Here is a 22,550-nt window from a genome sequence, read left to right as displayed (position 1 = left end):
ACGCCAGGTGGGGCCAGGTGCAGACACCACGCAGGATCCTGTGGGAGCTGAGGGTGCCCCAACAGCGACACGCCACCCCCCGACCCCTTGCTGGGTGTCACTTACGTCACTCTCAGTGTCTGGCTCCAGGAAAAGACACAAGAGCTGGAGAATAGTCAGTTTCCTGAAAGGGCCCCGGGAAGGACCGAGGGGGCATGAAGTCAAGGGGGAAAGAAGGCGCCCTCAGGATGGCTCCGACTTCTGGCTTAGAAAGGTCACAGCCAACACAGCGCTGCACGGATCAAGCTCCTCTGGCCCAAGAGGAGAGGATGTAACTCCCCTCCAGTCCCCTCCTTCCCAGATGTGCCTGCTGTCTCCCCGTCCCTCCCTCTCTCACATGCACTTACCCAGTGAATGTGTACACCTCCAGAGCGAATTTCTGCAGGAGGCTGGTCTTGGTGGAGTTGGACAGGATGAGGACCACGTTCATGTGGCCTGGCCTCAGGCGCACCAAGTTACTGATGTACGTTACATCCGTGAGTTCGGTCACCTCCACAAAGCCTTTTTTAGGCATCCTGCTGTAAAGGAATATGGAGGAGTTAAGATGTTATCAGGGGCCCAGACAGTGTGGCTCAGTGATTGAGTGTTGACCTATGAACCAGGTCACAATTCGATTCCCGGTCAGGGCACATGCCTGGGTTGCAGGCTCAATCCCCACTGGGGGGTGTGCAGGAGGCAGCCAATCAATGATTCTCTTTCATCGTTTCTCTCTCTCTTTCTCTCTCTCCCTCCCTCCCTTTAGCCCTCCCACCCTCCCACTCTGAAATCAATAAAAATATATTAAAAAAAAATTATCAGGGTAGTGGAATGCCATTACATTTAAAAGAAACAAGTGGAAGAAAATGCTATGTTCGGAACATCTGAGATCTTGCTCCCCAGGATATGTCATCAGTTTGGCTCAAATAAACGCATAAAAATTCTCTACAAAAAAAAAGGGCCCAGCTGGCACGGCTCAGTGGTTGAGTGTTGACCTATGAACCAGGAGGTCAGAGTTTGATTCCTGGTCAGGGTACATGCTCAGGTTGCAGGCTCAATCCCCAGTGTGGGGCTTGCAGGAGGCAGCTGATGAGTGATTCTCTCTCATCATTGATGTTTTTATCTCTCTCTCCCTCTCCCTTCATCTCTGAATTAAAAAATATATTAAAAAACCAAACACCCACTATGTTCTATCCAGAGTAGATGTTATTTAATACTAGAGGCCTGGTGCACGAAATTTATGCATGGGTAGGGTCCCTAGGCCTGGCCCTCTGTGTGTGGGGTGACTGGCAGGGCAATCGGGGCCCTGGTGCTGCCACCTTCCTGGGGCAATTGGAGCCGGCTGGCCGGGGGGAGGGACCGAGAGGTTGGCCAACAGGTCCTGATCGGCAATCGATGGGGGCCTGTGGGCTGGTAGCAGCTCCTGCGTTGAGCGTCTGCCCCGTTGGTCAGTGCGCACGTAATAGCTGACCGGTCATTCTGCCATCCAGTCAATTTGCATATAGATTAGAGAGCCCGACGCACTAGAAGAATTGGGTGGTCCCTGCTTGGCAGTCCTGGGCCTACAAAGAGATTCTCAGTCGGAGCAGAGCAACTTTAGGACAAGACGCACCATTCTCTGCTTCCAGCTCATCTAGCATCTCTCTGATGTGCTTCTTTGTCTCCTGCCCTCACTGTTAAACCTGAGACTGAGAAACTGATGACACTGAGCAGAAGGAGGTCGAGTGTCTGCATGTGGAGAGGGTCTCAGTGAACAGGATTCAGCGGCGACTTTCCCTGTTCCCACCTCCCACAGCTGGAGGGGAACCAGAGTTCTATATACACATGTAGTCAAACTCTGCTTTATGAGACCACACGGGCTGTGGGTCAGCAGCCAGGGAGGTGGGCGTGGTGTTTTGTTAGACCAGGAGTGGGGAATGTCCAGTCCGAGGACCGTATAAGGCCCTCAAAATCATATGGCCTGGCCCTGCCAAGGCATTAGGAGTTAATTAAATGTTTGACCAAATATAGCAGGCTAATGTTTAAGCTGATAATTTTGTATGGCCCGTGAGTGATCTTATAAATATCCGAATGGCCCTTGGCGGGAGAAAGGTGAGACAAACCTGGTGCTCTCTTTGGTGAAGCTGGGCATCGTCTTCCCGCTCTTCTCCTGCGCTTTCCTTTTGTCTGGATGTTTTGACTCTCGATCATAGTTTGAATCACTAAAGTGAGAAAAAAGGAGTTTTACAAAAAAAGAGGACAAACCACCATGAGGCTTGGGCCCTCCCTGCAGAAAGCCACGCTGAGAAGCCATGGAGGACTCACCAGAAGGCCTGGATGATGAAGGTGCCGAAGAGGACGAAGATGGCGGAGAAGGCCAGGGACAGGAGGGGGATCATTTCCCGCCTAAAAGGAAGACAACAAGCTTACCCCTCTCACTCTACACGGGCTGCTGTGACATCAATGAATGCTTTTAGGTTTCCTCTCTCTGGCTCAAAAGAACAAACCCCAAACCACCACAAACCAAAAAGCTTTCATATCAATAAACACTTCTATTTCCACAGGAAGAGAGGTGCCTGGGGGTGGGGAAAGCAGACAGTCCCCGCGGACTGTTAGGATTCACAGATTGCTTATTTGAAGTTTAATTTTGTGTCTCAGTATTACAGGCTGTGCCTCATATATCCTGCGGAAGGAAACAGTAAGGGGCAATAGAGGATTTAGGTTGTGAGCATGAACAGGGGCGGTAAATGGTGATGCATGGAGACTTGACTTGGGGTGAACACAATACAGGGTACAGATGCTGTGTTGAAGAACTGTGCCCCTGACACCTGTAAAATTTTGTTAACCAGTGTCACCCCAATAAATTCAGTAAAAAGGAAAAATACACGTCGTGAGCCGGGAAGAACATTCCAATGTCAAGGGGAGTTACGATGTATCAGGCAGGGAACGATCAATTCCCGACTGGTCTGTACACCTACACATTGGACTACATGTGTGTCAGGCTCTGGGCTGGGCCCTGATGAGAACAGTCCCAGGCTCTGTGTCTGGAAGGGCAGACGGTGGGAATGAGTCCATCAGCAAATGTAAAAAAGTGAAGTTGTGGAAAGAAAGGAAAAGGGGAACGGTGTTGAAAATGTGTAAGCATTCTTCCACCCGCCTATGTTGAATATACACCCAAGTCAAAGAAGAAGAGACTTTTTTCTACAGAAAAGCAGCAGTCCTGCCATTAATAGAGCAAAAGAAACGCAATCTCACAACATTCCTACCAGTTGTTGTAATAAAGGTCTTCCAACCAGTCTGCGATGTAGGCAGAAGCAGAGAAAAGCCACCGAATGAGGAAAATCTAAAGAGAGAAGGAATGATGGTCAGGACCGAGCTCCTGAGCCCCAGCGCGGGAAGTCCTCACCCCAACTCAGCGCTGCTGCTGAGCCTCTGCGTGGCCCTGGGAGCCCCCAGCCCTGCCCGGCACCCACTCTCCTGGGCCACACGCTTACAGGGGCAAGTTCATCGATCAAGTCAGGGAGCACAGCTTCCGAGGACAGAAGAGTGGAGTCTTTCCGCAGCTGCTCGAGGTAACTCAGAAGGATGAATTTATCACTCTCGCTCCCTGTCCAGGGGTCCTCCAGGGTCTTATAGACCACCCTGCCTCCCATGTTGCGCCTTTCTAAGATAGACACCTGGGAGAAAAGAGAAAAACCATCAGAATTCTCAAAGAATGGTACGTCACTGTTGTTTGGTTTCTTTTCAGAGAGGATGGGGAAAAGGGTCTAGGGAAGTCAGCAATAAACTCAAACAGATGTGGATGAGTATAAAACATTTACGAGAGATTGAAATTTTTCTGACAAAAGAAATTATGGTGGTTTTTTATGGTGACTTTCTGAAGCTTCTGTTAAAGTTAAAGCTCTTCCTTTTAATAAGCTTTGTTCGACAACCTCTTACTAATTTTTATAACACAGGAACCCTTTGTTTTTAGAGAGATTCTCCATGACTACCAGAAGGATGAAGAGAATGTCATGCATCTGAGAGAGTGATGACAAAGGGGAGAAAGGAAGGAGAGATCAATCAGGATGCTGGGAGTGCAGGAGGGGATATTTCGACAGCGCATTATTGGTAGCCTAAGGAAGATTCTGCAAACTTCTCAAAACTAGACCTGCCATAGGCAAAACTGGTGAAAAGGACTGATGCTCTTCAATCTCTACTCATAGGAAAGGTGCTTCCTGTGAAGGTCAAAGGCCGAAAATCTAGGAGGTGGTCACCAGGGTGAACGACTTTTAAGAGTAGGCTTTCAAAACAGGCTCAGAGATTTCTGGGTTTCCTGGACTTTGTGTTCAAAACTCCTGAGGAAATAGGACACAATATCGGGTGCCAGTGCTCGTGAAGAGCTGGGATCAGGACCAGGACAGGGATCAGGGCCAGGACAGGGACCAGGACCAGGACAGGGACCACGACTCACCGCCGACTTCCCTCGGAACGTCTCGCTGTCTGGCAGGAAGGCGTTGGCAAACTCCGGCTGCCGATTGCTGTAGGCGTGCATGAATCGCAATGTGTCTTGTGCGTTGGCCTGCGCGAAGGACAGGAAGGCCTCAAAGGGTTGACTCGACTTGGCGGCCTCAGGAGTCAGTAAAATCACACAGTACCTGCACACAACAGAAGACACTGTAAGCACTCCCGAGGCCACGACTAGAACCTGTGATGGCAAGTGAGGGTGAAGGAGAGGACGCGCTCATGAAGGAACCCCGTTTACATTTACTAAAGACGTGGATACATTTACTAAAGAAACTCCGTGGTCCAAGTCTAATGGGCGAAGATTTCCAAGTCATTCCCGCCATACTTCTTTCCCAGACTGGTGGTGTTTTCCCAGACCACCCTCTACCACACTCCGGACTGTCTTCTGAGGCAATGGGCACTGAGTCCTGGATGCAGATGGGCCTTTCAGAAGCCATCTGCTCTGGTTCTTCCACTGCGGGCCGGGCCACTGACCTCTCAGCTCACAGGCCGCCGAGCCTCATTCTGAAGGGCTTCCTTTGCAATGGTTCCACTGGGAAGTTTAGCTTATCACTCATCCATCCACTCTCCCAAGATTTCCTGAGCACTTCCTATGATCGTGCCCTTGTGGCGCCTCCATTCGAGACCCGCAAAGACTCACCCCACTATTGTGGGAAGAGTTACTCTCTCGTACTCCATGCTTCTTTAAAGAAACATCTCTCCCCGACACCTGGCTGAAGTCTACTCATCCTTCAGGTCTCAGCTGAAGTGTTACACTGCAGGGAGATCTTCTCTGACCCCGAGGGCGGGCTGGCACATCCAAAACTTAGTCCTAAGGGACCCTGAGTTAATACACCCCACTACTGTAACAGTTGTCAGTCAATGTTTACTACATAAGAATAAACTCCGACTGCCATAGGGAAGGTGTGAATGGCCTGTAGGAAAGGGCGCCGTGGCCCCGCCACTGCCACGACAACAGAGCCTGGCCTTACTTCCTCTGTCGGTGAGACCGCTTCACGGGGCAGAGTTCCTGGAACAACTTCTGGTTGGTGAGCCTGGTTGCTAATAGATATTTGTTTTGGGTGATGAAGTCATCAATGACCTCTTTCTTCATATGTGGGGCCTGGAAGAAAACCAAGAAATAGTTGACTTTATTCGTTTTCTCACTGCAAATGAGCTTTATGTACAACTCAATAAAAACGAGGCTCACCCTGGCTATCCCATATAACAAAAGGCTAATATGCAAATTGACCGAACGGCAGAAAGACGGGTCGCTGTGACATGCACTGACCACCAGGGGGCAGACACTCAATGCAGGAGCTGGCCCCTGGTGGTCAGTGCGCTCCCACAGGGGGAGCACTGCTCAGCTAGAAGCTGGGCTTACGGCTGGCGAGTGCAGTGGTGGTTGTGGGAGCCTCTCCCACCTCCGCTGCAGGCAGGTGGTAAGGAACGAGGGGTCCTGCACTGCGAGAGGGATGTCCACCTGCCAGCTTAGGCCCGCTCCCGGGACATCCTCCAAGGGGTCCCAGACTACGAGAGGGTGCAGGCCCAGCTGAGGGACTCCCCCACTAGTGCATGAAATTTCGTACACTGGGCCTTTAGTTAAGTATATAAGACAGACTACAAAACTGTATGACCACTTTGTTATTAGTAGCTTTCATACATTTTGAAGGACTGAAATTATACAGGTGTGTGGGGGGAATTAGTTTTATAGTTGTGTGTACACGAAACAGAGAGTTTATTCTTATATTATTTACTCTTGTGTTGTATATTTTTTCCATACAAACTACTGTAAACCTACTTTTGCCCACCCCATATATTGCAGGTTCTCTAACCACAATCTAGAAATCAATATAAAATGTGAACCAGAACATCCCCATATGTTAAGAAGCACACTCTGAATAACCTATTGACCTAAGAAAATATATCAGATACTAGGAAATATTTTGAACTTGAATGATTAATGAAAATACTATTTATCAAAACTTTGAGATGCAGATAAAAGTAGTACTTAGAGGGTAATATTAAAATGAATATAACAGAAATTAATGAATTAGGTATTTGTTTCAAGAAGTTTAAAAGAACAGCAAAAAGATAAACACAGAAAAAGGGTATATAAAGATAAAAATGGATATCAATGACACAAGAAATACAGAATAAGAAGAAACACAGAATTAACAAAGCCAAAATTGGTTCATTGGGAGAGCTAATAAAATGGACAAATCACCGGTAGATCATGGAAACAAGAGAAGACTCAAATAACCATTATCAGTGTGTCAAGGGGGAATCACTACCTATGTCGCAAAGTTAAAAAAAGAAGTTCATTAAATTGGAAAATTTGGATGAAATAGAAAAATCCCCTCTAGTTCAAATCTCACAATCACACTGGCACTTGTCCTCAAGACAACCTTTGCACTTCGACGTCAAGCAGACTGTTTTACGCAAACTTCCCATTTTGTCACACAGAATACTAAAAACACCAAAAGACGTGTACTCAAGGGCCGATTTATTTATCAGTAAAGTTAAGACTTCTTACTGCTTGTCGAGGCTATAAAGTAAATGAGTGTTTGCTGTTTTCATGGACAGGGCTGAGGAAGAAAAACACGGTCACTGGTGGCGGGGTGTACGCACGCTGTTACCCACTGGTCGTTTCACCCACCACTGCTTTTGCACCAACAGTGCCAGCATCAACCCAAAGGACGAGAAATGATGTCTGAGGTTATGAAGACAGTTTTGATCTCACAGACTCTCTTCAAGGGCCTCTGGGACTCGCCACCCTGGAGTCTGTGAACCACATTCTGAAAACTGTGGTGCTAGAGAAACTTGAGCGCCGGACACTGGACACACGTCCTGGTCATGGCACCGCTGCTCCGAAGGCACGGAGTGTCCATGAACAGGAGCATGAGTAAATGACGACGTGGCTGTGAATACTGTGTACCCACTGAACACACATTAACTGGGCCCCGCGAAATAACTGCTGCTTCTAGCATCACACTAAGCCACTCGTCGTTGGCAGAACTTGGTTTATGGTAAGCACGCACTTTTACGTCCTTAAAGAGCAAACTGGTGAAGCATCCACCGTATCAGCAAGTTTGCAACTGCATTTCATTTACAAGTTTCCCTGGGGAAGGAGTGAATGACAAGTCTCCAGAGTAGAAGCTAATACTAAAAAGCACTTTAGGCCATCTTCACAGATTAACCTCGATTGACGGGACCTTCTGCCTCTTCCTTCAACGGCATTTGTTTTCTTGCTACTCTCTCTCAGCTTCTTCTCAGGCACCGGCAGGCACCCCTGTTTTCATTTGCTGGTGGTTGTCCAGATTTTGTCCTTGGCCCCTTCTCTTACTTCACATACGATGTCTGGGAGATCTCCCCATACTCAGACTCCAACTTCTAACCATTCACTGATGACCCACAAACCTCTATCCCCAGCTCATCCTAAGATCTAGATCCCTGTATCCAATTGCCTGATGGATCTCTCCTCAGACTTCCGTAGGCAGTCCCAGTTCACTATGTCCACAGCTGAATTCATTACCTTCCTCCTATACCTGTTCTTCTTTCCTTCCGATGCACCTTCCCTTACCCCCCTAGTCTCAGGTGCTTGTCTTCCATGTTCACATGGCACCCATCTAAGTGAGACGTCTACTACAGTGGACAGGAATTGCCATTAGGTCTCTCTCCTCCCCAACTGTGAGCTGCTCAAGGACAAAGACTAACTCTGGATGTCAGAGCTGGCTCTGAATTTATTACACAGCAGTACTACATTCATTACTGAGTGAAATAAAAAATTGTATAAAATTTCTTGGCCCTGGCTGGGTATCTCAGTGGTTAGAGCATCCCAATAAGCCAAGGTTGCAGGTTCAATCCCTGGTCAGGGCACATTTAAGATTCAACAAATCAATGTATCTCTCTCTCTCAAATCAGTAAATAGAATTTCTCATTCTTTTCATTCTAGCCTTAAGAGAAGGCCAAAGGGTCCTTATTGATTTTTTAAAAATAACATTAAAAAATATAAAAGAATACATGTTCATTATAGGGATTTCCTGTTTTTTCTTTTTTTTACCTATCAATAATAACTTTATTTTTTATTTTTTTATTTTTTAATAAATCTTTATTGTTCAGATTATTACAGGTGTTCCTCTTTTTTTTCCCCCCATAGCTCCCCTCCACCTGATTCCCCACCCCACCCCATGCCCTTACCCCCCGCCACTGTCTTCATCCATAGGTGTAAGATTTTTGTCCAGTCTCTTTCTGCACCCCTCACACCTCCTTCCCCCTGAGAATTGTCAGTCCACTCCCTTTCTATATCCCTGATTCTATTATATTCACCAGTTTATTCTGTTCATCAGATTTTTTATTCACTTGATTTTTAGATTCACTTGTTGGTAGGTATGTATTTGATGTCATTTTGTTTCCTTCTTTTTTTTCTTAAACAATTTTAAAAAAATCCTCACCCGAGGATATACATATTTTTAATATACATATTTTTATTGATTTCAGAGAGGAAGGGAGAGGGAGAGAGAAACATCAATGATGAGAGAGAATCACTGATTGGCTGCCTCCTGCACACCCCACACCGGGCCTACATCCTGGGCATGTGCCCTTGACCAGAATTGAACCCGGGACCCTTCAGTCTGCAGGCTCTATCCACTGAGCAAAACTGGCTAGGGCATTATAGGGATTTTTGAAAATCCAAATATTAACATATAATCAAGAGATAACTACTACTAATGTTTTCACCTATTTATTTCGCTTTCCTGTTTGTATGCGTGCATGTGCGCACACACACACACACATTGGTGTTATAAACTTGAGATCAGTGTTTAAACTGAATATACAATTTTGCATCCTCTTTGCTCTTTAATGTTCTATTATGAAGATAATCCCCATAATTAAGTATTCTTTTAAAAAAATATTTTTATTGATTTCAGAGAAGAAGGGGGATGGAGAGAGAGAAACATCAATGATGAGAGAATCATTGACTGGCTGCCTCCCGCACATCCCCTTCTGGGGATAGAGCCCACAACCCAGGCACGTGCCCTTGACTGGAATCAAACCTGGGGCCCTTTGGTCCGTAGGCCAACGCTCTATCCACTGAGCCAAATCAGCTAGGGCCATTAAGTACTCTTGAATTGCCATTTTAAATGGCTATATAAGGTCCCTGCTTGAAATCCTATCTAATAAAAGAGTAATATGCAAACTGACCATCACTCCAACAAACAAGATGGCTGCCCCCATGTGGTCAAAGATGGCTGCCCCCATGTGGACACAAGATGGCCGCTACAAGATGGCCAGCAGGGGAGGGCAGTTGGGAGGGACCAGGCCTGCAAGGGAGGGCAGTTGGGGGCAATCAAGCCTGCAGGGGAGGGCAGTTAGGGGTGACCAGGCTGGCAGAAGAGGGAAGTTGGGAGCAACCGGGCCTGCAGGGAAGGGCAGTTGGGGGGAACCAGGCCTGCAGGGGAGGGCAGTTAGGGGCAAATAGGCTGGCAGGGGAGCAGTTAGGCATCAATCAGGCTGGCAGGGGAGTGGTTAGGGGGTGATCAGGCTGGCAGGCAGAAGCGGTTAGGGGCAATCAGGAAGGCAGGCAGGCGAGCAGTTGGGAGCCAGTGATCCTACTGGGATCGGGCCTAAACGGGCAGTCGGACATCCCTCAAGGGGTCCCAGATTGGAGAGGGTGCAGGCTTGGCTGAGGGACACCCCCTCCCCGTGCACGAATTTCGTGCACCGGGCCTCTAGTGTACCAATAATTATCCTGCTGTTGGTTATTTATATTTTCCCCTCACTTTTGCTATTATGAGTGATACTTAACATCTCTGTATGTAATTCTGTCTGAGTTCCTATTCCCCTAGGAGAGATTCCTAAAAGGTAAACTCGTCTCCCTTAGGTCTTTACTCAAGCATGACCTTACCTTAAAATGCAAACCTTCTTCCCCAACACTCCACATTCCTCTTGCCTGCGTTATTTTTCTCCTCAGCACTTACCACTAACATACCATAACAGAGTACGTTATGCTGTCTGTGGTCCCCACTAGAATACAGGATGAGGAATTCTGTTGATTTTGTTTGGGGCTGGATCCCCATACACAGCGCAATGTTTGGCACATGACAGGGACTCAGGAGTACTCTTGATGAGTGAATTGAGGTAGCTGATTGATTACCACCCAATTGCTTCTCTGAAAATTTTGAAGAGTGTCTGTTTCTTTCTACCCTCAACACTTCTGAGTATTTTTATTTTGAAAATCTTTAACAATTTGATGGGAGAAGAAAATGTTAAATTTGCCTTTCTCTCATTACTAGTGAGATTTAATTAAAAAAAATGGATTTTTATTGATTTCAGAAAGGAAGGCAGAGAGAGAGAAGGAAACATCAATGAGAGAGAATCACTGACCGGCTGCCTCTTGCTTCCACACTGGGGATCAATCCCGCAACCCGGGAATATACCCTGATTGGGAATCGAACTGTGATCTTCTGGTTCATAGGTTGATGCTCAACCACTGAGCCACACTGGCAGGGCAATGAGATTTAATTTTTAAAGGAGTTTATTAGTCACTTGAATCTCTTCTCAGAATTTTGTTCATATTCTTAGCCCATTTTTTGGGAAAAAGTTTATTATTTGATTTTTTGTGGTAAAATATTCACAACATAAAACCTACCATTTTAACCATTTTCAAGTGTGTAATTCTGTGGCATTACGTATCTTCACATTGTTCTGCAACCATCACCGCTGCCCACCTCCCAAACCTTTTCATCTTCCCAAATGGAAACTGTTCCCATCACACACTAACTCCCCTTTCCTTACTCCCCCAGCTTCTGGCAATTGGCATTCTACTTTCTGTCAAAAGATTATCTTTAGATGCCTGGCCAGTGTGGCTCAATGGTTGAGCCTCATCCCATGAACCAAGAAGTCACTGTTAGATTTTGGGTCAGGGCACAGCATGATCTGCGGGCTCTATCCCCAGTAGGGGGCGTGTGGGAGGCAGCTGATTCATGATGTTTCTCTCACTGAAGTTTCTATCTCTCTATCCCTTTCCTTTCCTCTCTCTAAAAATCAATAAAAACATATTAAAAAAAAAAGATTAGTTATAGAGCAAAAGAGTACCAATCAGATGGAAAACAAACTTGTTTTTAAATTCTGTGCCTCTGAAGGAAGAAATGAAAAGCTAGTTTCTTCTCACCTGCTTTGCTCAGTTTTGCTGTTCTGTTTACATGAAGGCCCGAGATAAAATGCGAGGGCAATCGTGAAACGAGCTGGCTCTCACGTACCTGGATAACGTCCGCAGGCTTGTTTAGGTACTCTTTAAAGACCAAGATGGTGGGAACATGGACGTTGACGTTGTACTGCCTCGTCATCTCTTCCACGCCTCTCAAACCGACATATACATATCCAAATAAAAAACAGTCTTTGTGTGCAAAAGCAGTCAGCTGTTAGGGCATAACAGAGAGGAAGAAATGACATCGATAGCACAGCATGTAAATTACAAATCGAGTGTGACTTCTTCCATCAGATGAACACTAGCTTATTGTATAGCCCCACGTGGGCTGTTACACCCTTGTACACTGGTGTTCATGTATGAAACCCGCACAAACAAAGCTCCACACAAATTTTCTCATTCAGATAGAGAAAATCATCATCTTACTGAGATGTACACTGGGTGAGAGGCAGGGAGTGTTTGAGGAATTACCTGTACCCCAACTATGTAAGATGGCAGTGACCATCTCATGCCACAGTGACAACCAGGTGTGCTGGAAGTGCAGACCAGGGTATCACTCAGAGGGCAGGTGTGGAGTCAGACAGGCTGCCAGGGACTCAATACTCCCCATACTGCCGGGAGACCTGGGTTGTTACAAACCACGCGAAGTTTCAGGATCTTGGTCTATAAAGCAGGGGTGATGTCTAGGTCCTTGGGTTCTTCTGAAGATTCAATGCGTCATGTGTGTGGAAAGCACAGCATTGCAAGAGCATCAGGAGCTGCTCAGGGTTTAAGGCAAATTTCTGGTCTTTGAACATTTCTCATGGGATAAGCTTTTACCTACGAAAGGACACTCAGGCTACAAGTTCTTCCCACGGAAATAAGAGAAAACATTACCCCAGCGCACACAGTACCTTGAATGGCAGTGGTATAACCGGGATTTTGTCGAACAGAAGGACATGTGGTTTATTCTCTTGCTGCCAGCCAGAGAGGAACTGGACATAATTTTTGTTTGTAACCTTCAATTGAAAAGAGGATGTTAATTTCAATATTGAATTTTTAACCACTGTATTACCATTCAATCAACAGATAATTACATAAAATCAAATGTGTAAAATATTTTGTAAAAAATAAGAAATGCAGCCGAAACCGGTTTGGCTCAGTGGATAGAGTGTCAGCCTGCGGACTGAGGGGTCCCAGGTTCGATTCCGGTCAAGGGCATGTACCTTGGTTGCGGGCACATCCCCAGTGGGAGGTGTGCGGGAGGCGGCTGATCGATGTTTCTCTCTCATCGATGTTTCTAACTCTCTATCCCTCTCCCTTCTTCTTTGTAAAAAATCAATAAAATATATTAAAAAAAAAAAGAAATGCAGACAACTAAGCTTTTGTCTTTATTTGACTAAAACTATTAAAAAGAAAGAAATGTTGGTTTCATATTTTTATGTGGTTCCAACTCTGAAAGCATAATCTTTTCTAAAATAATTACTGACCATATTATTTAAAAACGAGCTTTCGCCTTGGCCAGTTTGGCCCAGTGGATAGAGTGTCGGCCTGCGGACTCAAGGGTCCCAGGTTCGATTCCGGTCAGGAGCATGTACCTTGGTTGCAGGCACATCCCCAGTAGGGGGTGTGCAGGAGGCAGCTGATGGATGTTTCTCTCTCATCGATGTTTCTGATTCTCTCTCCCTCTCCCTTGCTCTCTGTAAAAAATCATAGGATATATTTTAAAAAATGAGCTTTCAAATTTGGTTCTTGCTTAATTACAGACTGTAATTCTCAATTAACCTTAATCTATTAACCTTAATCGAATGCAGAAGATAACGCAATGATTGCTCTTTTAAAAGAGCTTAAATAAAAACAAGTGGGCCTGAGCCAGCGTCAAAACTCTCATCACTCACAGAGCATGGGGTTTTGCCTTTTTGGTGACACAAAATTGGCCCTGGACTAAATGTTGCTCTGTCCTCAATTCGAGAAATTTCAAACAAGACCTGAAAATACCACTGGTCCCAAGGAACGTAACCACATCCCAGAACAAAGCGCAGGGATATTCATAGGAAAATAAAGACATCCCAATAGCAGTACCCAACAGGTAAAATGCACACTGTCTAGTATCCAAAAGCAGAAGGCCCTGGCCAGTGTGGCTCAGTTGGATGAGCATTGTCCCATGCACCAAAAGGTCGCCGGCTTGATTGGCTTGATTCCCGGTCAGGGCACATGCCTGGGTTGCAGGCTTGATCCCCAGTAGGAGGAGTGCAGGAGGCACCAATTGGTGTTTCTCCTTTTCTCTCCTCTCTCTCAAATAAAAACACACACACATATTTGAAACAAAACAAAAAGGAGAAGGCGTGTAAAGGAAGGGGGTCAGGCCTATCAACTGAAACGAATCCAAAAACATAACAGATGATAAAAATAAGTGGGCCCACCTCATCTATACATTACATGATTTCATTTATTGCCATCTGAATTGCTACTTTTGTGTTTCCCTGTTTATGCCTTAAAATAATCTTACTGAGAGAACAAATTAAAAGCATGAATAATTAAATTCCTATCTAGAAATATGTTAATAATTCAAAAAAGTATCTTTCCACTCTGCTTCTAGAATGATCTCTATAAAACCTCAATCTGATCATTTCTCCCCATTGCTCAATGGCTCCATCATCTGCAGGCCAAGGCCCAGGTTCCTTAAAGATTCCTCTGCATGCTCTAATGGAGTCCTCTCCCACTCACTGATGCTTACTTCATACCAAGCAGGCTGTTCCTGTCCTGGACTGCTGCCTGCCGGGAACGCATTCCCTCTTTCCCTCTCCTCACCTGGTAAACTCAGAACAGGGTCATTTCTGCCAGGAAGCCTTTCCGAGCTCCAACATACCGGAGAAAAATAAGCACTCACTAGACTGTGAACTCCTTGAAAATTATCCTCAACACTTATCCAGTGCCAGGCATAGAACAGATGTTATGTAAAGGCTTGAGGAACTAGCAGGACAACCTATCATGGTTTCAGGAGCCTATTGTGCTCTCTGACAATTTCCTTTCCAGATAATTCCACCAAGTATTTCTCCTGCAGGTAATGATCCTGCAGGACAGACTATGAACAGTGCAGGTAGAAATTGGATGGAAATGTCTGCATGTTCACTTTCCTTGGTATTGTTACAGGAACGAATCATTTAAAGTAAAACAAGAATCCTGTTTTAGTTCCTCTGATCCCTAACTTAAGAGACAGGGGGAAATGCTTCTTAAATATAAAAACCATTAACTAGTATGAACTCTCTGTGCCTGGCTTCTTTAGCTCAACCCCTTGTATGTGAAATTTCATCATACTGTTGCATCACTATACGTTCTGGAAGTTCCAAAAATAATACTTGTTTTCATGGAATCTGGTATTTTCTATAGATATGGTCATTAAATCTATAGTTAGACGCAGCTTAATTTGAATAGCCTCATAAGAAAAGTATCTTCAGAGGAACAAGGCCAGGAGTCGCAAAGAAATCCTTTATCTTATATGTTGCGGTCCAACTTTTTGCTTAGGGAGTAAGAGTCACTGTCATTTTAGGCTCTGAGTCCTAGGACCGTAAAACTGCCCAGTGGTTATCACAGGGAGGAACTCTGGGTCTCTCTAATTCATCTGTTCAATTTCCGTCTCTGACAGACTTCATGGAAAATACTTCGTGTGAATGATGCATCAATTAACACGTCGCTTGCCCTGCTCAAGTGACCAACAGGTAGAGTCCCGGCAGCCAGCAGTCAGTCCCAGGCACTTCGCCAACTACTTCTCAGCCAGGTACTTACTTTCTCCACCAAGTTCCCTGGAAGAAGACTCTCTATAAACTGTCGTAGGTTCTCTGGGACAACCGCGTTATGGAAGAAGGAGATTTTTCCATTTATGATTCCGATGATAGAGGGTGTGCTGTGTGCTCCCAGGTGACGGGCCAGGCGCCTCTCGTACCCAGCATGGACCACGCCGATCCCTACACCTGAAAAGTATGGAAGACCTACATGAAGCCTTTTTGACCCTGGCAGTTGAAGAAATGCTAAGTAATTTTTTGGTGTGAAATTATGACCTAGCAGAAGGGGGTATCTGACACTTGTCCACCTCTCTCTACTCCTTCTGCCTTAGGAAGTGGTCGCCAGGGCTGGTAACCTTTCCTCTCCTCTCACGTTCTGTAACCTGTCCTTCACGTAGCTTTAACAGCGGTTAGCTTTTTATAGAGTAGGTCTGATTAGGTCACTCCTCTATATAAAAACTTTTCTTGGCTTTATTACACATTAAAAAATAAAGTCCAGCTTCCTTAGCCTGGAATGTAAGGCTCCTTCCTACCTGGCTCCCAGATGTTCCTCTCCCCGCCCCCCCCCGCCCCGCCCCCGCCCCGTACCTACACCCAGTCACGCCCTGCTGCTGCTGGCTCTTCTGAGACTGTTGCTCTGCTGGCACTGTTCCTTCTGCCCTAATGTTACTCCCCCGCTTCCTGCCCAACCAACTCCTAATCACCTTTCAAAAGAATAAGTAAAAAGTTGGTGCTTGATGGTCAGTGAGTTGAAGAAAGTAGCCTAATACATTTCAGAAAGGTTTTTAAAAGACGCTTATAAAATGGGTGCTTTCAAAAATTTAACTTTGGTAAACTAGAAAACCTAGTTAATCAGAAAATTCCTAAGGTTAATTTATTAAGTGCTTCCTATATATCAGGCACTTAACAAAAAAACTGTCATTTAATATTCAATCTCAGGAAAGCCTTTTGGCAAATCTGAGTATCTGAGTACTTCTGAGCGACAGGCTGAAAGGTCTGTTTTAGAAGAAATGAACCAATGGTGTCACAGGGCAGGCCCTCTCCAGAGAGACACACCCCTCGGGCCCTATGGCTGCATCTGTCCCTTTTTAATTACTCAAAATAGGTTTGCTAATGCCTCTCTCTCTCTCTTTCTCTCTCTCCCTCTCCCTCTCTCTCTTACACACACACACACACACACACACACACACACACACACACACACACATTTAGTTCAGTAATTCTAACTTTATGGCGTTATTAAATACCCTCTCTGGATCACTAAAGTCTTCCTGGCACTAAGTGGTAACGATAAACAAAGGAAAGACTAACCTTCGATCAAGAATGGTAACGCATGACCATTAATGTTATGGGCTGAATTGTGTCCCCCCACCGCCCTTGTAAGACCCTAACCCCCAGGACTTCTGAATGTGACTGTATTTGGAGAGTGGGCCTTTAAAGAAATAACTGAAGTTAAAATGGGGCCTTATAAGGGTGGGCCCTAATCCAATATGACAGGTGTCCTTATAAAAAGTTTAGTACACAGAAAAAGAGACACACCAGACCCCACGCACACATACAGAGATGACCATGTGAACACACAAGGAGAAGGCAACCATCTGCAAGCCAAGGAGTGAGACCGCAGAAAAAACCAGCCCTGCCAACACCTTGATCCTGGACTTTCTAATCTCGAGAACTGCGAGAAAGTAAGTTTCCGTTGTTTATGTGGCATTTTGTTATGGCAGCCCTAGCGAATTAATATACAGAACGAAATCACAAATACCATACGAATAATCTGAAAATCCTACCAGCCTTAACAGTGATGCTTGAGGGCTGCATTGTTCACCAATCATTTTTAAGCTTCTCCTATGTATTAGGCCCCCAACCAGATGTTAGAAGACTGTATAGATAAAGCTTCAAATTAGTAATGCAAAGTGAAAGTGGCTGACTCATTTCCCCCTGAAAATGTGTCCTTGGAAAATACTAGTCACCATGAACTTGTGAAGAGAAATCATACCATTCATTCTCCCCAATATCCCATGAAATTCAAGATTTAGAAAATTACGTTCTCCCATATAAACATCTTCCAGTGAATAAAATGATCTTACCCAATCCTTCCAGTTCTTCAACTACTTCTTTCCAAACAGGCTCTATGTGGATACAGGTAAAGCACCAATCTGAGGTGATCTTAATGAGGTAGGGTTTCTTGAAGCTATCGGGAACCACTTTATTCACATAATATGAAAAGTGCAATAAATGTCTTTCATCAATGGACTCCTGATGCTCAGAACCAAAGGGGAAGTGCATAAAAGATTCCTCAAAATAAAAGTTGCCTGGGTACTGGCGGAAGCGATGCTCATGGCGCCTCGGGTGGTCCTGGTTCTCTCTCCCATGTCCATAGATGTCATACTCAGATCTCTTTTCTTCATGGGAAAGAATCTATAAAGAAAGGAAGAAAGAAAGAAAGAAAAAAAGAAATCTATGGAACGAAAAAAGGTTTACCCAAAGAATGTTCCTGTAAGCAGCTTAGAAGATATGAGAAGGAAATAAATGTAGATATGACATGATTAGATATTCTAAATCAGCCACTCTACATCCAGAACATTCTCTCAATAGAAACATTAAGTATTTCAAGACCAAATTACTCCAGTCCCTTACTCATGTTCATTTTGGATTTAAAGACTTTTGAACTATCGTAATACTAAGCACATCAGTAAAACAAATAAAACTTTACATAATGTTCACCACCAGGGCTCAACCACAAGAAAATTGACTAGGGCATGCCATTTACGTTGGAAGGATTCAAACCAAAATATGAAAAGCTGGACACCAAAAAGTAACCCCAGACTGAGTTCAGTGTCTTGTGTGTTGGCCGACTTTGTTTTACTTAGAAGTAATTTTGACGCCTGAAATTTGAGACCTTGCTTTAGGATGATGTCATTGCAGGAGCGGAGCTGTGCGGTGAAGAGCATTACCCGGCCCAAAGCGGGAAGCTTATCTTCTGTGTCTTCCGGACACACTACCTAAGCTGACAGGTTAGAAAACCGCTGAAAATCTTGTGTTTAAATGTATCTGCAACCTTGTGTCACATCAATAACTACGGGCAAAGTGGTCTGTAGTTCTTTAAGTTTCTAGTATATGTGCTGCCAAAGGAGTACATAATGTAAGTTTCTAAAGAGGAAATACAGATATACCCTTCACGGTTATTCTACAATTCTAAGTAAAGCCTTTAAAATAGGCCATTTACTATTAATTTTTAAAAACATATTTTTATTGATTTCAGAGAGGAAGGGAGAGGGAGAGAGATAGAAAATCAATGATGAGAGAGAATCACTGATTGGCTGCCTCCTGCACACCCCACATTGGGGATCGAGTCCGCAACCTGGGCATGTGCCATGACCGGGAATCAAACCATGACCTTCCTGGTTCATAGGTTGATGCTCAACCACTGAGTCACACCGGCCAGGTTAGGCCATTTTTTAAAAAAGGGCTTCTCAGGTACTAATTTTGACATACTGGATGTGGCCAAATATGGTCTCTCTACCATCATCCAGAAACTGGGTCAAGGGCATAGGGGATATGCTCTGCCTGAGAGGACTTTATTAAACATTTAGACATGCTTTATAAGAGCTAATGGATGCATCCCAAAGTTTGACACAATACCTCGTAAGCTTTGCTGATTTCAATGAACTTGTCTTCTGCTTGAGGATGTTTGTTTTTGTCAGGATGCCTGAAACACAAAAGGGCAGGCAGTGAGAATGGACTTAATTTCACATACGGTCAATTAGCATCCTTGTCCACAAGGTTTACTACATCAGAGGCAAGTGGAAGGCTATTTTGTTAGGACAGTTTCTTTTTTTTTTTTTTTTTTTAAAAAGTATTTTATTGATTTTTTACAGAGAGCAAGGGACAGGGAGAGAGAGCTAGAAACATCGATGAAAGAGAAACATCGATCAGCCGCCTCCTGCACACTCCCCACTGGGGATGTGCCTGCAACCAAGGTACATGCCCTCGACCGGAATCGAACCTGGGACCCTTGATTCCACAGGCCGTCGCTCTATCCACTGAGCCAAACTGGTCAGGGCGAGGACAGTTTCTTAAAAATGAATGGGAGAAGCAATCGGTTGCCTCACATAACTATTAAAAAAATGCAACTTTAAAACAGGCAATTTCTTCCAGAAGTATTTCAGCCGGGCACCGTTTCAAAGTGCAACAGGAGACAGTCCTGCAGCATTTTCCTAGGAAAGGTGGGAAACGTGGGTGCCTTTACACTGCTCCCCAACACTGCTAACGCTGGCTCACAGCTAAAGTCACTTATCCGTAAGAACCAACTTCTTTTCCCGGGATGGTGGCATTTCATCCCAATGCTAGAACGGTATCAATGATATCAATTTCTTCTCAGTTAGACATAGGAAATAGCTTTAAGGATGCAACATGAATTTGTTTAGTAGCAACCATGTTTCAAATAGCATCTTGCTGCTATGTTCAAATTAGCTCATTTTAGTTTTCACTATTACTCTGGTTATCCCATTCTACCTAGGAATGCCTTTTACCTGCAAATAGATAATGTTTTCAAGGCCACATGTTTTAAGATGTGAGCAAAGTCTACAGTTTAAGCAGCAAAATGCTTTCAACTAATATTGGAACAACTATTTGTTTGCTATTATACACAGCCAATTATCCATCTTGTGGTCATATCTTATTATGTAATCTGCTTGGGTTTATACCAATTTCAGCTTTGGGGATTTTAAAGTTCTGGAAAGTAGGGGCCAGTTTTAATGTCCTTAGAACCCGCTAAGATCTAAATCAGTGTTTAATTTTTCAATGTTCATTTCATTGAAACTCTATTACAGACCTTATTCTTTATGTAATCACTTCAGCTAACTTCTAGTAAATTTCCTCTAGTCAAGGTTCTGGAAAGGGAACATCCAATGGGAAGCAAATGACTACTAAAAACAGCACCAAGTATCCTATATAATAAAAGCTTAATATGGTAAGTGTCCAGTCGCCTGGTCATCAGTTCAATCAATCAAAACGTAACATGCTAATGACACTCAACCGCTCGCTATGACGTACACTGACCACCAGGGGGAAGACGCTCCAACCAGTAGGTTAGCTTGCTGCTGAGGTCTGGCTGATTGGGACTGAGCGAGATGGGCTGGACATGTCCTGGAGCCTCCTGCGGTCCCTTTCCGGCTGGCCAACCTTCCGCGTCCCTACCCGGCCCTGATTGTGCACCGGTGGGGTCATTCAGCCTGGCCTGTGCCTTCTCGCAATCTAGGACCCCTCAGGGGATGTTGGAGAGCCGGTTTCAGCCCAATCCCACTGGCCAGGCCGAGGGACCCCACTGTTGCACGAATTTGTGCACGAGGCCTCTAGTATCAGAATAAAAACAGCTTACAACTTGACCAACTTATTCTAGCAGGAATATATATATATGTGTGTGTATGTATATATGTGTGTGTGTGTATATATATATATATATATATATATATATATATATACATGTTTTGTTTTTTTTTTAGGAACATATTTTTAATGAAATTGTACCACATATTCTGATTTCACTAAAAATAAATAAACTTCAAATGGTTGGTTGTTGAATTTGTTTTTTTTTTTTTTTTTGTTTTTTTTTTTTTTATATATTTTATTTATTTTTTACAGAGAGGAAGGGAGAGGAATAGAGAATTAGAAACATCGATGAGAGAGAAACATCGATCAGCTGCCTCCTGCACACCCCCGCCTGGGGATGTGCCCGCAACCAAGGTACATGCCCTTGACCGGAATCGAACCTGGGACCTTTCAGTCCGCAGGCCGACGCTCTATCCACTGAGCCAAACCGGTTTCGGCTGGTTGTTGAATTTGGACATCACTCCTTAACTAATACTTGTCATGAATATTAACGGGGAAAATCTCAGCTGGTATAATGAAAATAGTATGAAAAATGAGACATGTAATACTTTAAACAATAAAGGATTAAAAAAGAAAAAGAAAATAGTATGACTTAAGGAAACAAGATGGTGGCTTTGAAGCATGTTTCTGGATGACAAAAAAAAAGGGCTTTAAATATTCAAACTCAGGCTAGAGGCTGACAAGATAAATTTATGCGATCACACAAATAAAGATTTAACAGACAAAACTCTGTAGGAGGGAAGGGTAGGAAGGGACTTTTAAAGAGGCTGAACCAGAGAGAGTTGTGAGGGCAGCTGGGTTAAAAGCACAGATCCTGCAACAGAGGAAACTACAGGACAGTTTCAGCGTATCTATATACTAGAGGCCCGGTGCATGAAATTCGTGCACGGGGGGGGGGGGGGGTATGTTCCTCAGCCCAGCCTGTACCCTCTCCAATCTGGGACCCCTTGAGGGATGTCCGACTGCCCGTTTAGGCCCAATCCCAGTAGGGCCTGCCTGCCTTCCTTGATTGCCCCTAACCGCTTCTGCCTGCCAGCCTGATCACCCCCTAACCACACCCCTGCCAGCCTGATGGATGCCTAACTGCTCCCCTGCCAGCCTGTTTGCCCCTAACCATCCTCCCCTGCAGGCCTGGTCACCCCTAACTGCCCTCCCCTGCAGGCCTGGGTCCCCCCCAATAGCTATCCCCTGCAGGCCTGGGTCCCCCCCACTGCCCTTCCCTGCAGGCCTGGTCGCCCCCAACTTCCCTCCTCTGCTGGCCTGGTCACCCCTAACTGCCCTCCCCTGCTGGCTTGATCGCCCCCAACTGCCCTCCCTTGCAGGCCTGGTCCCTCCCAACTGCCCTCCCCTGCTGGCCTGATCACCCACAACTGCCCTCCCTTGTAGACCTGGTCCCTCCCAACTGCCCTCCCCTGCTGGCCATCTTGTGTGTTGGAGTGATGGTCAATTTGCGTATTATTCTTTTATTAGATAGGATAAAAGCCTAAGCGACTGGCCAGTAGCTATGATATACACTGACCACCAGGGGGCAGACACTCAACACAGGAGCGGAAACCACAGGCATGGAAACACGGAACAGACTGATAGGAATCTCAGAGGGGAGGGGGGAGGGCAGGAAGAGGTTAACCAAAGATCTTATATGCATACTAGAAGCCCGGTGCATGGTTTCAGTGGGGTCCCTCAGCCTGGCCTGCATGGATTGGGCCAAA

General features: G+C 45.1%; 1 protein-coding gene across 3 annotated transcripts in view; it reads right to left on the bottom strand.

The window, feature by feature from the left end:
• The window catches only part of DNAJC16 (DnaJ heat shock protein family (Hsp40) member C16), a 30,535-nt gene that overhangs the window by 3,416 nt on the left and 4,569 nt on the right, over nt 1–22,550 (bottom strand). For 2 of the 3 annotated variants that reach the window (XM_080657897.1, XM_080657896.1), the window contains exons 3-14: nt 19,093–19,159; nt 17,538–17,868; nt 15,455–15,639; nt 12,583–12,687; nt 11,742–11,900; nt 5,472–5,602; nt 4,448–4,631; nt 3,489–3,671; nt 3,261–3,337; nt 2,320–2,400; nt 2,118–2,216; nt 387–557 (exon numbers count right to left, since the gene is read on the bottom strand). In XM_080657897.1, the coding sequence (XP_080514023.1) occupies nt 387–557; nt 2,118–2,216; nt 2,320–2,400; nt 3,261–3,337; nt 3,489–3,671; nt 4,448–4,631; nt 5,472–5,602; nt 11,742–11,900; nt 12,583–12,687; nt 15,455–15,639; nt 17,538–17,868; nt 19,093–19,159 (1,773 nt within the window). The remainder of the gene's footprint in view (nt 1–386; nt 558–2,117; nt 2,217–2,319; nt 2,401–3,260; nt 3,338–3,488; nt 3,672–4,447; nt 4,632–5,471; nt 5,603–11,741; nt 11,901–12,582; nt 12,688–15,454; nt 15,640–17,537; nt 17,869–19,092; nt 19,160–22,550) is intronic. The other variant, XM_080657898.1, reaches the window with a different exon arrangement.

This window comes from Plecotus auritus (assembly GCF_963455305.1).
Source record: "Plecotus auritus genome assembly, chromosome: 2".
Lineage (NCBI taxonomy): Eukaryota > Metazoa > Chordata > Mammalia > Chiroptera > Vespertilionidae > Plecotus > Plecotus auritus.
Note: the sequence above shows the minus strand (reverse complement) of the source record. Positions and strands in the feature narration are given on the sequence as shown.